The 12,333-nt window shown below is 34.5% G+C and overlaps 2 protein-coding genes across 3 annotated transcripts; one reads left to right on the forward strand and one right to left on the reverse strand.

Moving 5' to 3' along the window:
* Positions 1 to 62: 62 nt before the first annotated feature.
* LOC110918379 (protein CHROMOSOME TRANSMISSION FIDELITY 7) lies at positions 63 to 4,043 on the reverse strand. 2 transcript variants are annotated; one of them, XM_035980077.1, is made up of 6 exons: positions 3,794 to 4,043; positions 2,598 to 2,700; positions 2,156 to 2,251; positions 1,979 to 2,047; positions 1,007 to 1,353; positions 63 to 304 (listed from the first exon to the last, which is right to left on the reverse strand). In XM_035980077.1, the coding sequence occupies exons 1-6, from the start codon at positions 3,949 to 3,951 to the stop codon at positions 166 to 168; spliced, it is 912 nt and encodes a 303-aa protein (XP_035835970.1). In that variant the 5' UTR covers positions 3,952 to 4,043; the 3' UTR covers positions 63 to 165. The 2 variants fall into 2 exon arrangements, with proteins under 2 accessions (XP_035835970.1, XP_022018400.1); XM_022162708.2 differs by having other exon boundaries at positions 2,598 to 2,850.
* Positions 4,044 to 10,803: 6,760 nt separating this feature from the next.
* LOC118484181 lies at positions 10,804 to 11,823 on the forward strand. The gene is made up of 3 exons (XM_035980164.1): positions 10,804 to 11,116; positions 11,299 to 11,535; positions 11,579 to 11,823. Exons 1-3 carry the CDS (start codon positions 10,804 to 10,806, stop codon positions 11,821 to 11,823), a joined length of 795 nt encoding a protein of 264 aa, XP_035836057.1.
* The last annotated feature ends 510 nt before the right edge of the window (positions 11,824 to 12,333 follow it).

Below are 12,333 nucleotides of genomic sequence, written 5' to 3' on the forward strand. Positions count from 1 at the left end.
TAAAATATCTCAAATCTGTTTATCACCATGGTAAAAAAAAAAAAATAAATAAACACTCTAAGTAACCAATTAAACCATTGTTGGCTTTGGAAAATCATGGGTATCTTGACATATAACGATTATACGAATTCAAGTAATGAATTCAAGATTTTGGATGTTAATGGCTTACAATAAGCTTGTTGTGTAGTAGACCAAGAAAGATCTTGTGTTGGTGTAACTGGTTGCTAATAACTTCCCTGCGTTCGTTGCCTGAGAGAACGCTAATTGACTGTGTTCAAGGATCAAACCCGAGCAGAAACTTTTCCTACATTCGTGTTGAAAAGATTCAAACGTTAATCATACGCACGTATTATCGAATGCACAAAACTTCTTAAATCATTTTATAAAGCATACAAGTTAAATGGGTCAAACAGGATGAAAACAAATTTGCAGAAAACCTCTTTAAATCATTTTAGAGTTAATAGCCAAAATAGTCCCTGAGGTTTGCTCACTTTTGCCACTTTAGTCCAAAATCCAAAATTTTTAAATCTGGGTCCCTGAGGTTTGCATTTTGTTGCCATTTTAGTCCAAATTTCAAAAACTCCATTTTTTTACTGTTGCAACCAGCCTATTTTGTCCTTTTGTGCAGGGGTATTTTGGTCATTTTCATGAGTTATTATAACAAACTCAGATCAAGAACCCAGAATACCCCTGCGCAAAAGGACAAAATAGGCTGGTTGCAACAGTCAAAAAAGAGGGTTTTTGAAATTTGGACTAAAATGGCAACAAAATGCAAACCTCAGGGACCCAGATTTAAAAATTTTGGATTTTGGACTAAAGTAGCAAAAGTGAGCAAATCTCAGGGACCATTTAGGCTATTAACTCATCATTTTATAAAAAAAAGTTCTGGACAAAAAGTATTTACCCAACGCGTTTCAACCTGCAGAAAAAAACTACATGTGGTCACTTGTTACCCGACCCGCCCATTTTACCACCTCTAGAAGATACATTTGGAGATCAAAGCTACCTTGCGGCCTCAAGTAAACGAGTGGCGACATGTTTTCTTCTGTTGGAGGGTGTGACCCAAATTGCACGAATACCGCATACTGCAGTGACCGCATCATTTTCACAAACGATGGCTCCAAGGAGGGCGTCTTCTGATTTTCTTTCATTTTTTGGCAACCAGTTTTTTCTCCGTAATTCTCTTTGGAAGCTAATGTTACCAAACTGGAAGATCGTTGGAGTCAACTTTCCGTCCTTTGTAGTGGTTACAGCAGATTTTTCAACCGAGTTGGAGATTAACCGATACGCCTTTTTAATTGGCTCCGCAACAAGGCAGCCAGCAACTCGATGCGAGGAAATAAAAAGATAAACCTGCAAATATAAAAAAAAAGGTCAACCTTCCTTGAATTATGGTAAATAGGCCTTTCAAAGCTTGTTTGGTTGTTCTTAAGTGCAAAAAAATAAAAAATAAAAAGAGTAAAATGTCATTTTGTCCCTCAGGTTTGGCCAGTTTTGCGACTTTCGTCCAAAGGTTTGTTTTTCCGCATCTGGATCGAAAAGGTTTGAAATCTTGTCATTTTCATCCGGCTCGTTAACTCCATCCATTTTTCTCCGTTAAGTAAGGGGTATTTTTGTTAGCTTAAAGGGCAATTCGGTCTTTTTCACTTTATGTACAGGCATTTAGCATAACATACAAGTTTTTCAAAATACTGAATTGACCTTTTAAGTTAACAAAAAAGACGGGAATACCCTGACTTAACGAAGAAAAATTGATAGAGTTAACGAGCCAGTTGAAAATGGCAAGATTTCAAACCTCTGGACGGAAGTCGTAAAACTGGCCAAACCTCAGAGACGAAAATGGCAATTTACTAAAAAATATAACTCCAAGAAACACAAACACACCAACCAAATCAAGAACATATATGTTGAACAAAAGTCAACCAATGAAATCAAATAATCAAAAACATAATAAAACAAAAAAAGTTGAAATAGCCACCTTACAGTGTTTATGGAAGATCCATCCATCACCAAGGTCCATCTCCATCATCTTAATAACCTCTTCAACCTGTCATTACAATTTCATTCCGAATGAACCGATCAACGAAATTCAAATTTTTATTCCTAATATGAAGCAAGCATTTCATATTTAACAAAAATCAATAGTAGATAGTACCTTTCTAACATGAGCAGGAGGATCATCATTCAGTACCAAAATAACCCGCGAATTTTCTAACGAGTGCGTCTCAATAACTCTTTCGTTACGCCAACTCTTAAGTACGAAATCCGTGAATAATTAATCAGTAAAAACATCTTAAAAACCAACTTTATATACTACAATGAGTAAATTACGTTTTTGGCCCCTGTGGTTATATCACTTTTGCTATATTAGCCCAAAATGAGAATTTTTAACATATCTGCCTCCATGGTTTCTATAACTAACCATTTTGGCCCCTAAGTCTAGAGATCATGGGGGCCAAAATGGTTAGTTATAGAGACCATGGGGGCAGATATGTTAAAAATTCTTATTTTGAGCTAATATAGTAAAAGTGATATAACCACAAGGGCCAAAAACGTAATTTACTCTACTACAATATATCAAATAACTAAACATGTACCTTAAATCCAATACCATGAGTGTAATTCTTGTGAAACTCTTTGTGAAGCTTGGCGTCTTCTTCGTCTCCAGGCACAAACTTGAATCCGCAAGTTTTACAGTTGCTAAACATAAAATCAGATTGGCCGAAATTTAGATGTAACTGTGCGTACTTTCTTTTCATGTTTAAAATCCTTTTGGAATTTGTAACCACCAACCGTTCTCTAAAATCAAATTTGTTTTTATTATCCCATTCGAGTAAACCATCATCCTCCCTACATGCCAAAAACCGAACTGTAATTCAAAAGATGATCTAAGAGTTAACAGACTCTTACTTAAACGAGCTAGATATGAGTGGAGTTAAGGTGCCCATAAGCAGGTATCGTCGTATCGACGAGCCGGATCATGTGGCAAACGCCATAAACGGTTTGGCCCAGCTGTCTGACCCGAATTTACATATATGGGCTCCGATTTTATCACGAAAGACATTCCCTAAATTCAACTGTTTTCAATTTTTTCCGTTTTAATTTAAAACGAATACAGCCCTGATTGCCTTTAAATTTATCTTAAACGGTTATTCGTCCTTAATTTCGATATTTTTTAGACCATAATCACAGGAAACGCTAAAAGACCCTTGTATCGCGTACCAGATCCGTCATACCGAATCGCGGTACAAAGTCGTAAATTACCAAAATCGTGTCCATGAGGTTTGGTCATGTTTTCCAGTTTCATCCAAAACAACTTTTTTGTACAATAATGCCCTTCAATTTTGAGATTTTTTTTTGTCATTTTCATCCAAATATCTGACAGAAAAAATAACTCAATTAGACGTTTGGATGAAAATGACAAAAAATCAAGGGCAATATGGAACAAAAAAGTTGTTTTGGATGAAACAAACAAACATGCCCAAACCTCAGGGACGATTTTGGCAATTTACTCTTTTGAAAATTTGATAACACCTATCAAATTACATTTTCTTGATAATTCTATCTTTTTATTTATTTTTTTCGTGTTTCCGCTCTGCGTCGTTTTTTCTCCAATATAATTATACTTGATGTGTTTCTTACACAAAGGATAATTAACTAAATCAATTTTAAACCTATAAAATAATTAACCTAATCAATGAGACTGATTAGTAGCAACGAAAACTGTAAACTGTTCTTCAAGTTCAACGAATTCACGAATCAAATTGTACAAGATAATAAAAAAATGTTATACCCATTTGTTTTCGGAGATCTTCGAGTGTATATAATCGGAATTTTGGGTTCTCTGGTGAAGTCTTGTTCCTCGACAGACAGATTCTCGAATAAATCGTTGGCTTGCTTTTGCGATGTTGAAGAAGAGGGTTTGAAGAATGAATTTATGTTGGAGTGCATTGCTTTGTTGTTGATTGGAAGAACGAATTGAAATGGCTGAAATTGAAACTGTCGATTGCATATTCATCTTCTTTTTGAATCTTGATGAATTTATATTTCCCGCCTAGAGAAATAAACCCTAATTTTAGTCTAACTTAAAATTAAAATATTAAAAAAAAAACCCGAGGTGGACAAATTGCAATAGGTTTTTTGGTATGAGATTAAGTAGCTCTTTGTTTATTTTTTAATGGTTCTGACCTCTTAGTGGTTTAATATTTAATGATTCTATTATTTGTTTTGCGAGTAAATGTCTGAATGGTTCAGACATTGCCTATAAAAGTTAAGTATTATACCGAGTCTGAATGGTTAAAACCTCTAATCTGAATTGGTCAGACATTTGCTTCTGTACGGTTAAGCATTATGCTAGCTCTTAATGGTTCAGACCTCTTACTGGTTCAGCACTTAATGGTTCAGACATCTTACTAATTCATCACTTAACCATTCAGAATTTGTCAAAAAGCCCCTAAGGGTATATATGTTTGGCATTAAGTCTTTTGGAGCTTCTAGCTTTAAACTTTTAAGAAAAAAGCTCATACTCAATAAAAAGCCTTGTTTGTTTGAAGGACTTTAAGCTTTTAGGTTAGGAGCTTGAAGCTTTTGGTTGAACCTCTAAAGATAATGAACTTTTTCAGAGACGTCTCCGAAAATGCTCCAAATTTTTTGGGCCTGGAACGAGTATAAAAAACGGGCCCTTATAATATAAAGTCAATAATTCAATTTTGTAAAGAAAAAATAAACATATTTGAATTAGTACATATTTACATACTAGAAAACATAATAATAAACGGAAAAAAGGGCCGCTAACTTTTTAAAAAGTACATATACAAACTAAACATATATATATATATATATATTTATACACTAATGGGATCACATGCACGTTGCATCGAGCGGAACTTTTTTTCGATGCACTCGTTATAGCAAACGAAAGTTAAAATCTAAAAAATACAGTTGTAACATGCGCAAACAAACGTGTTCGTTTCATCAGTTTTTGTATAAAAAGAGAAAAAAGTAAAACATTTCAAATATTGTTTGTTGAATTTAAGTTTTAAACAAAATAAAAAAAGAAAATTAAGTTTTAAACTGGAAAAGAAAACATAAAATTAAAATAGGAAAACCAAAAACAAAAAAAAAAATAAGAAAACTGGAAAAAAAACTAAAGGGAATTAAAGAAGCTAGGGAACCGAACTTGAGATAACGCCATCTAGACAGTTTCCAAGGGTATTAAAGGCCAGCATACCAAGCTTCTTTTTTGTTAAACAAATTATAAACTAAATATTTATATATAAACTTAAATATATGTATATTTAAAAAAAAATCTTTCGGGCCCCGGGGAAGTTTGGGCCTTGTGCCGTCGCCCAGCCGGCACACCCTCCGGGCCGGCCTTAAACTTTTTAATGCACAAACTTTTTAATTTTTAGTTATTTTCATTTTGGTCATTTTATACATTTTATTAATTAAAAGCTTCAGCTACTCGGCCAAATACCAAATGTATCTAAAAAACTACAGCTACTAGCTACAACTACCAACTTCCAGCCACTAGCTACTTTTGACAAACATACTGTAAAAAAAGGTGTTTACCTGAGACTATATATACTTTACCCGTATCATATACCTGAAAATTTTAAATATTAACTTTAATTTTTTTCAATATTTCATTCTATTAACTTCGTTACATGGAAATTAAACTTTTCTTTCTAAATACATTTTTTATGATATTATTTATATTTGTATGTTACGAAATACAAAATTATTATTTGAGATTTATATCATAAAGATACTTACATATTTTGTTTTTCCTTTTATTTTTTTATGGTGATTGTATGAATGTAGTTTGACATATTTTAATACATTTATATTTATATACTATTAATTTGAAACACTTTTATGCATGATTGGTTGTAAGTTGTGTTTAAATACTTGTATTTTAATCAAATATAGGTTGTAATTTATGCTTTAAGTGTTTAAGTGTTTGTAGCTTAATTAAATAATAATGGTTTCATTATCATACCAAATTCAATATGTTATGTATGCATGTATGGTTCTAAATTGTGTTTAACTAGTTGTACCCTAATCAAATAATGGTTTCATTATCTTACCATATTCAATCGGTTTGATCCATTCAAAGTTGTGTTATTTTATTTGTAAATTATTATTATTTATAATAATCTAATTAATTTAGCCAAAATTTTGTATAAATATAATTTGCAACATATTGATGCAATGGTTGTTGTAATGTATGCATTATGGTTTGTATACTGGTAATGATATATATTACATATAGATTACGATTAATCTGCCAAACGGGAAAAAATAGACGCGGGTTCATCGTAACGCGCAAGTCCTAGATCAATTTAGTTATTTTATTCTATGTTTTACGTTTCGGTTTAATTTCTTCACATTAACACCGCAACTTCAGTGTCGGTGATCGCTGACAGTAGTGTGACGTTGGTGCTCGCCCCTGCCGCAATGCGAGGGTCCTTAATACTAGTTGGATATTTAAAAAGCATAGAATAATATGAATATTATAAATGAAAGAAAAAAATACATATACTTGAAAATCTCAAAAGATAATATTTAAAAAAAAAACTAGTGGATGTAATACCGGATAGAAAATTACACGAAAAATAACAAACAAGTATTGGGGCAAATATGGGATGTGGTCTTAACAGGTCATGTTCATGTCTTAAGAGGTTGTGTCAGATATGATATCACCTATTAAGACTTAAAACCATTATACAATACATGTTAAGACCTGTTAATGGCAAAATATTAGATATATAGTAACAGGTCGTGTCTGTGTCTTTAACAGGTTGTATATCTGTCATTGTTTTTGTATATAGGACATTATTAATTCCATAAACCACAATTACCTGTAATTAACTTTTAGAGTAAACTTCTATTTTGCTCCCTGTGGTTTGGTCACTTTAACGGTTTTGCCTCAAACCTTTAAAAATAGTCATTTTACTCCCTGATGTTTTGGTTTTGTTACCAGTTTGCTCTCTGCGGGGAGCAAAATGGAAAAACAAACAATTTGGATGGAGTTAGAGGCGGAGAGCAAACTAGCAAAAAAACTAAAACATGAGAGAACAAAATGGCTATTTTTAAAGATTTAGAGTAAAACTATTAAATTGACCAAATCACAGGAAGAAAAACAGAAGTTTACTCTTAACTTTTATACAAATAAACAGGGTAACGTGGAAACACGACAATTTCACACAAAATGACGTCGGATGATTGCATAATCATGATTACGATATTTCTACTCCATGATACGTCATAATTGTTTTTTATATCAGTTTAGTGCTTGATCGGGATCCAATCCACATTTAAAAATAAACTTCGAACTATACCAAAATGACAAAAATCACACCCAACTCTACATAGTCACGAAAAGCCATTATTTCTTGTTTAACAGATTATACTTCACCATCCAAATGTAGCAAATTAAGTTGAAACCCTTTGGTTATATCTAGTTAACCATTGAGAGGATTGTAGGGGCAAGGGTTAGTTGGCTGGCAAGATGCTCGACGACGTGGAGATGTAACTGAAGGAGAAGGTGACATAGGAAGAGGTTGCGCCCCCATAGCAAGAAGAAGAAATAAAATCGTCGCTCAAAGAAAACTGGGGGGGGGGGGGTTGTGACTAGGAAACGGACAAGAACAAGAGAAGGAAAAAATTTGTAAGATTCAACATTGATATAACATAGAACAATGGAATCTCTGCAGTAAACACAAGGCAAAGTGGCAAAAAATATGATGGTTGTGAATAGTTTAGATAGAAGACGATGAAATATCATCTTTATTCAAAAGTAACGACATTAAAGGGTATAATATAGTAGTTTGAAAAACACATGACAATCGACAAGCGGTAGTCTAACAACGACAATGTGTCTACAAGCAAAAGAAAACAATGTCATAGGCATAATAGTGGTGTTGGCACTATAAGCGAAGGCAACAATGATGATGATTTAGGCCACATAAACCTTAGGAACATTATAGAAATCATAGGTTGTGATATCATGTATAAAAGAATAAAATATATTACTCTGATCTTGATTATAAAGGAAGGTACATAGATTAAATCGCATTTACATTCCATTAACGGTTATAGCATATATATGTGTTTCTTCGCAAGTAGTTGAGCGTTCTAGTCTTATGATGGATATTAGTGTAGATTTAAAATTTGAGTTTAGAGTGTATGTGAGATAGCCGTTTTTTTTGTAAATCTATACAAAAAGACGACCCCGCAAGAATCGAATGTGTACTATAAATAATTAAACAACCCTAGATACTGTTTTTTTCTTATCTGGTATCAATGACAATAGGATTTTCATGATTGATGAGCCAACAATACTTGTGTATAACTCAAAGATGATTTCCATGAGGGTCGTGATCGTCCATGAGAACTCTCAAAACGTTTTGGGCCCAGGTCGAGTAATAAAAGTGGACTCCTATATAACATAAACTCAACAATTGTCGCCCTCATATGTCGTCGTTCTTTTTTCCCACCCTCGGCCCTCACAAACCTTTTATTCATTTGGGTTTAAATTTGAAATGAGTTTTATTTGTTGGGTTCTTTTATTTAATTGTTGAATAATTTGAGTAGTTGGGCACGTTTTACTTGGGTTTATTAATAGTTGGGCTTATATTATTTGGGTTTAAATATACATATTTTTTTAAATATATATAACTTAATTTATTTAAAAAAAAATAATCTAGGCCCTTAGTGTCCCGAACTCTTATGTGCATGTAGTTTTTTTTAATCACATACTTAAGGAGAATACAACAATTGTATCAAACATAAGGATTCTCTTTGCAACATAAAGTAACATTAGGGTAGTTTATTGTAAACTTAACTAATTGCCAGTTTTATTATTGGCAATTTGTCATGTGGGCTTAACTAATTGGCAGTTTTATTTTTATTATTGGCAATTTGTCATGTGGGCTTGGTGATTAACTAACATTATCGACGGTATTGACATAATGAAACACAGAAAACAATAGTACAAGTTACAGCCTATTCAAGCTTCTTAATTATCTATATTAGGTGAGTGTAATGGGGCGTGATGGATAGGGCTGTTCACGAGCCGAGCCGAACCGAGCGGACCTTTGCTCGTGCTTGGCTCGTTTACAAATCGAACCGAGCGGAGCGGCTCATTTAAAACCGAGCATCAATTCAAGCGAGCATTTTTCGAGCAGTAAAAATTCCGAGCGAGCGTCGAGCGAAGTTCGAGCGATTTGGACAACCATGCCGCCCAATTTAAATTTGCTGAGAGAGATAGTGACAATGTTGGGTCACAAGTTTTTATGTATTTAAAAACATGCACATTTCATGGCATAATATTTTTTTTTTTATGAATAACAATGTTGTGGCTGACGAGGCGATGATCATATTGCACGAACAATTACATTGAGGGCAGGAGACGATCGACTTAGGGTAACGACATGAAACATTGAGGCGATGAACAGACAATCGTTTATCGGTTTTGGGTTTGACTTTTAGTTTTGATTTTAATTTTTTATTGGCGTGATTGAGCTAGTACGTATAGATATAGTTGTAAATTTGTATATAGTTGACCAAAATCTAATAGATTGGTACATATAAAAATAGGGTAAGGATAGTGTAAAAAGGACCTAAAGTGTGAGAAGTGTAAGAAGTGTATTATAACACTATATATAATACTATATAACACCATATAAACACCGTATAACAATATGTAACACCATATAATACCATATAACACTATGTAACACTATATATCATTATATAACAAATATAACACTATACATCTATCATAGACATGCTATCAGACAACCTATAGTGTTATATTTGTTATATAATGATATATAGTGTTACATAGTGTTATATGGTATTATATGGTGTTACATATTGTTATACGATGTTTATATGGTGTTATAGAGTATTATATATAGTGTTATAATACACTTCTCACACTTCTCACACTTTGAGCACTTTTTACAGGATCCTCTACCTATAAAAATATAAATTTAATTTATATTTAAGTATATATGTATGTGTAAGTGTGTATATATATAGGTGTATGTGTGTATATATATGTATAATTTATATTTGTGTATATACATGTTTATAGATGTATGTGTATATGTATATGTATATATATATATATATATATATATATATATACTAATTAAAATAATAATTCGAGCCGAACCGAGCCGAGCGGACCTTTGCTCATGCTTGGCTCGTTTACAAACCGAACCGAGCTGAGCGGCTCGTTTACAACCGAGCGTCAAATCGAACGAGCAATTTCCGAGCAATTTCCGAACGAGCGTCGAGCGAGCGACGAGCGGCGAGCGATTTGAACAGCCCTAGTGATGGAGGAGGTTTTGTGAGTGATGGCGCCCCATAGCGTCAGTCACACCATAACAGGCGGCACTATAGAGGTGTTTTAGGTTGGTCGCGTGATGTGCATAGCGGCGTGAAGAAGGCTGAATTTGAAATTTTTGACCATTTGCAACGGTCATAAAGTAAAAAAAAAAAAATTTCAATTCAATTAATTTCACCATCTCTCATATAAACATCCCCATCTCCCATTTTTTTTATAAAATCCCATACAATCAACATACTCTCAAACACTCTTTCTCTCTACTTTTTTTTTTAAACTAGAATTTTTATACAATGCAGCCCTAACCGCGGTTTTATTCCTCCCCGTTCGAGTGCGGACCCGAACCAAAGTAGCAATCCTACCCGTCCCATGTCTCCGGTTGCCCCTCGACCCACCCCATACGGATCCGGTTTTGTTGATTTAATCAACATAATACTGGGTTCATGAACCTTCTGAACCAATCACTCTCATGGGACCCGAATCTATACGGTTGGAACCCGAATCAAAACACGGACGGAATGGGGTCGTCTCAAGCATTCGGATCGACACAAGCATTCGGATCCACACTACACGAGCCCAAGGTTGTTGTGGAAACACAACCGGAAGTAGAGGAGACGCAAAAAGGAAAAACAAAACGGCCACATAAAAAGAAAACGAAAATCACCCGAGCGAAAAAAAATGTGCAATCGTGGGATGCCGAAGAGGAGTATGTGTTAACCCGAGCTTGGATCGACATGTCGGAGGACCCCCAAATAGGTAATTTTATTTGTTTTTTCTATTTTCTGTTTTTTTATTTTCTGTTTGTTTTATTTTCTGTTTTTTTTTGGTTTTTTTGTTTTCTGTTTTTTTATTTACTGTATATTTTTATTTTCGATTTTTTATTTTCTGTTTTGTAATTTTATTTGTTTTTTTATTAATTATTTGTTTTTTTTTTGTAGCAAACAGCCAAAGTAAAGCCGTTTTTTGGAGCCGAATCCGAGAACTTTTTTTCAGGCTTACGGATAGAGGAGACGAATACCGGCCGGCGGACTCGATATCGGGCAAGTGGACCGATATCAACAAGAAGTGCAAGAATTTCCAATCCGTTTACCAACGCATTTTTAACGGATGGAAAAGTGGCCACAAGGACGAGTACATTACACAAGCGGCCTTAGTCGACTACACACAAAGTCAAGGCAATTTCCCGTACTTAAAGTGTTGGCAAATTCTTCGTAATAGCCCCAAATGGGCACGTCCCTATGAACACCGGTCGGTCGGCAAATAAAAGGCCGTCAAAGAGATCAAAAACCAACGAGTCGGGAGAACGCGAAACGCCAACCTCCGAGGCTCCGACACTCGAAACACCGACGTCAATGATGATATTCCGGAGGAAGAGCCGGCAGAAGAGCTACCACGACCCGCTGGAAGAAGAAGCGGTGCAAGATCGAAAAAGCCCGAGTCATCGTCGATGGGATCCGAAATGACTAATGCATTTTCGGAGATAAACAAACGACTTCAAGACATACACGAACTAGAGACTAAACGTATGGAAGAAAACCGCGAAGTGACCGAGATTATGCGGGATAGACAATGGGCTCATGACTTTGAATTCTACTCGAAACCTCACGACCACCTAACCGTAAAAGCGTTGAAGATGGCGCTGTGTCGCAACCCCCGACCCCTACCCCGGGAGCAGGAGCCGCGAGCAATAGCCGGTGGTATCGGTGTTTATTAATTTGGCAGCGGAAATGAAACATCAGGATCGTAGTTAGGAAATAAATTTCAGAGTTTCAAAACACCAAACTTTTATATTAAACAAATGGGATAAAACCCATGTTTCATTCATAATATTGTTATAGGGATAAACCCTAGTTGCTGAAAACATAAACTTTTTATTTAGGTAACTTTATAGCTACTTTCTTTAAGCCTTCAGTGCTCCATAGCTGGTTTCTAATAGCTTTCATATCATGTTATCTGAAACGCGTTAAAAATAT

Source organism: Helianthus annuus, chromosome 11, assembly GCF_002127325.2.
Source record: "Helianthus annuus cultivar XRQ/B chromosome 11, HanXRQr2.0-SUNRISE, whole genome shotgun sequence".
Classification (NCBI taxonomy): domain Eukaryota; kingdom Viridiplantae; phylum Streptophyta; class Magnoliopsida; order Asterales; family Asteraceae; genus Helianthus; species Helianthus annuus.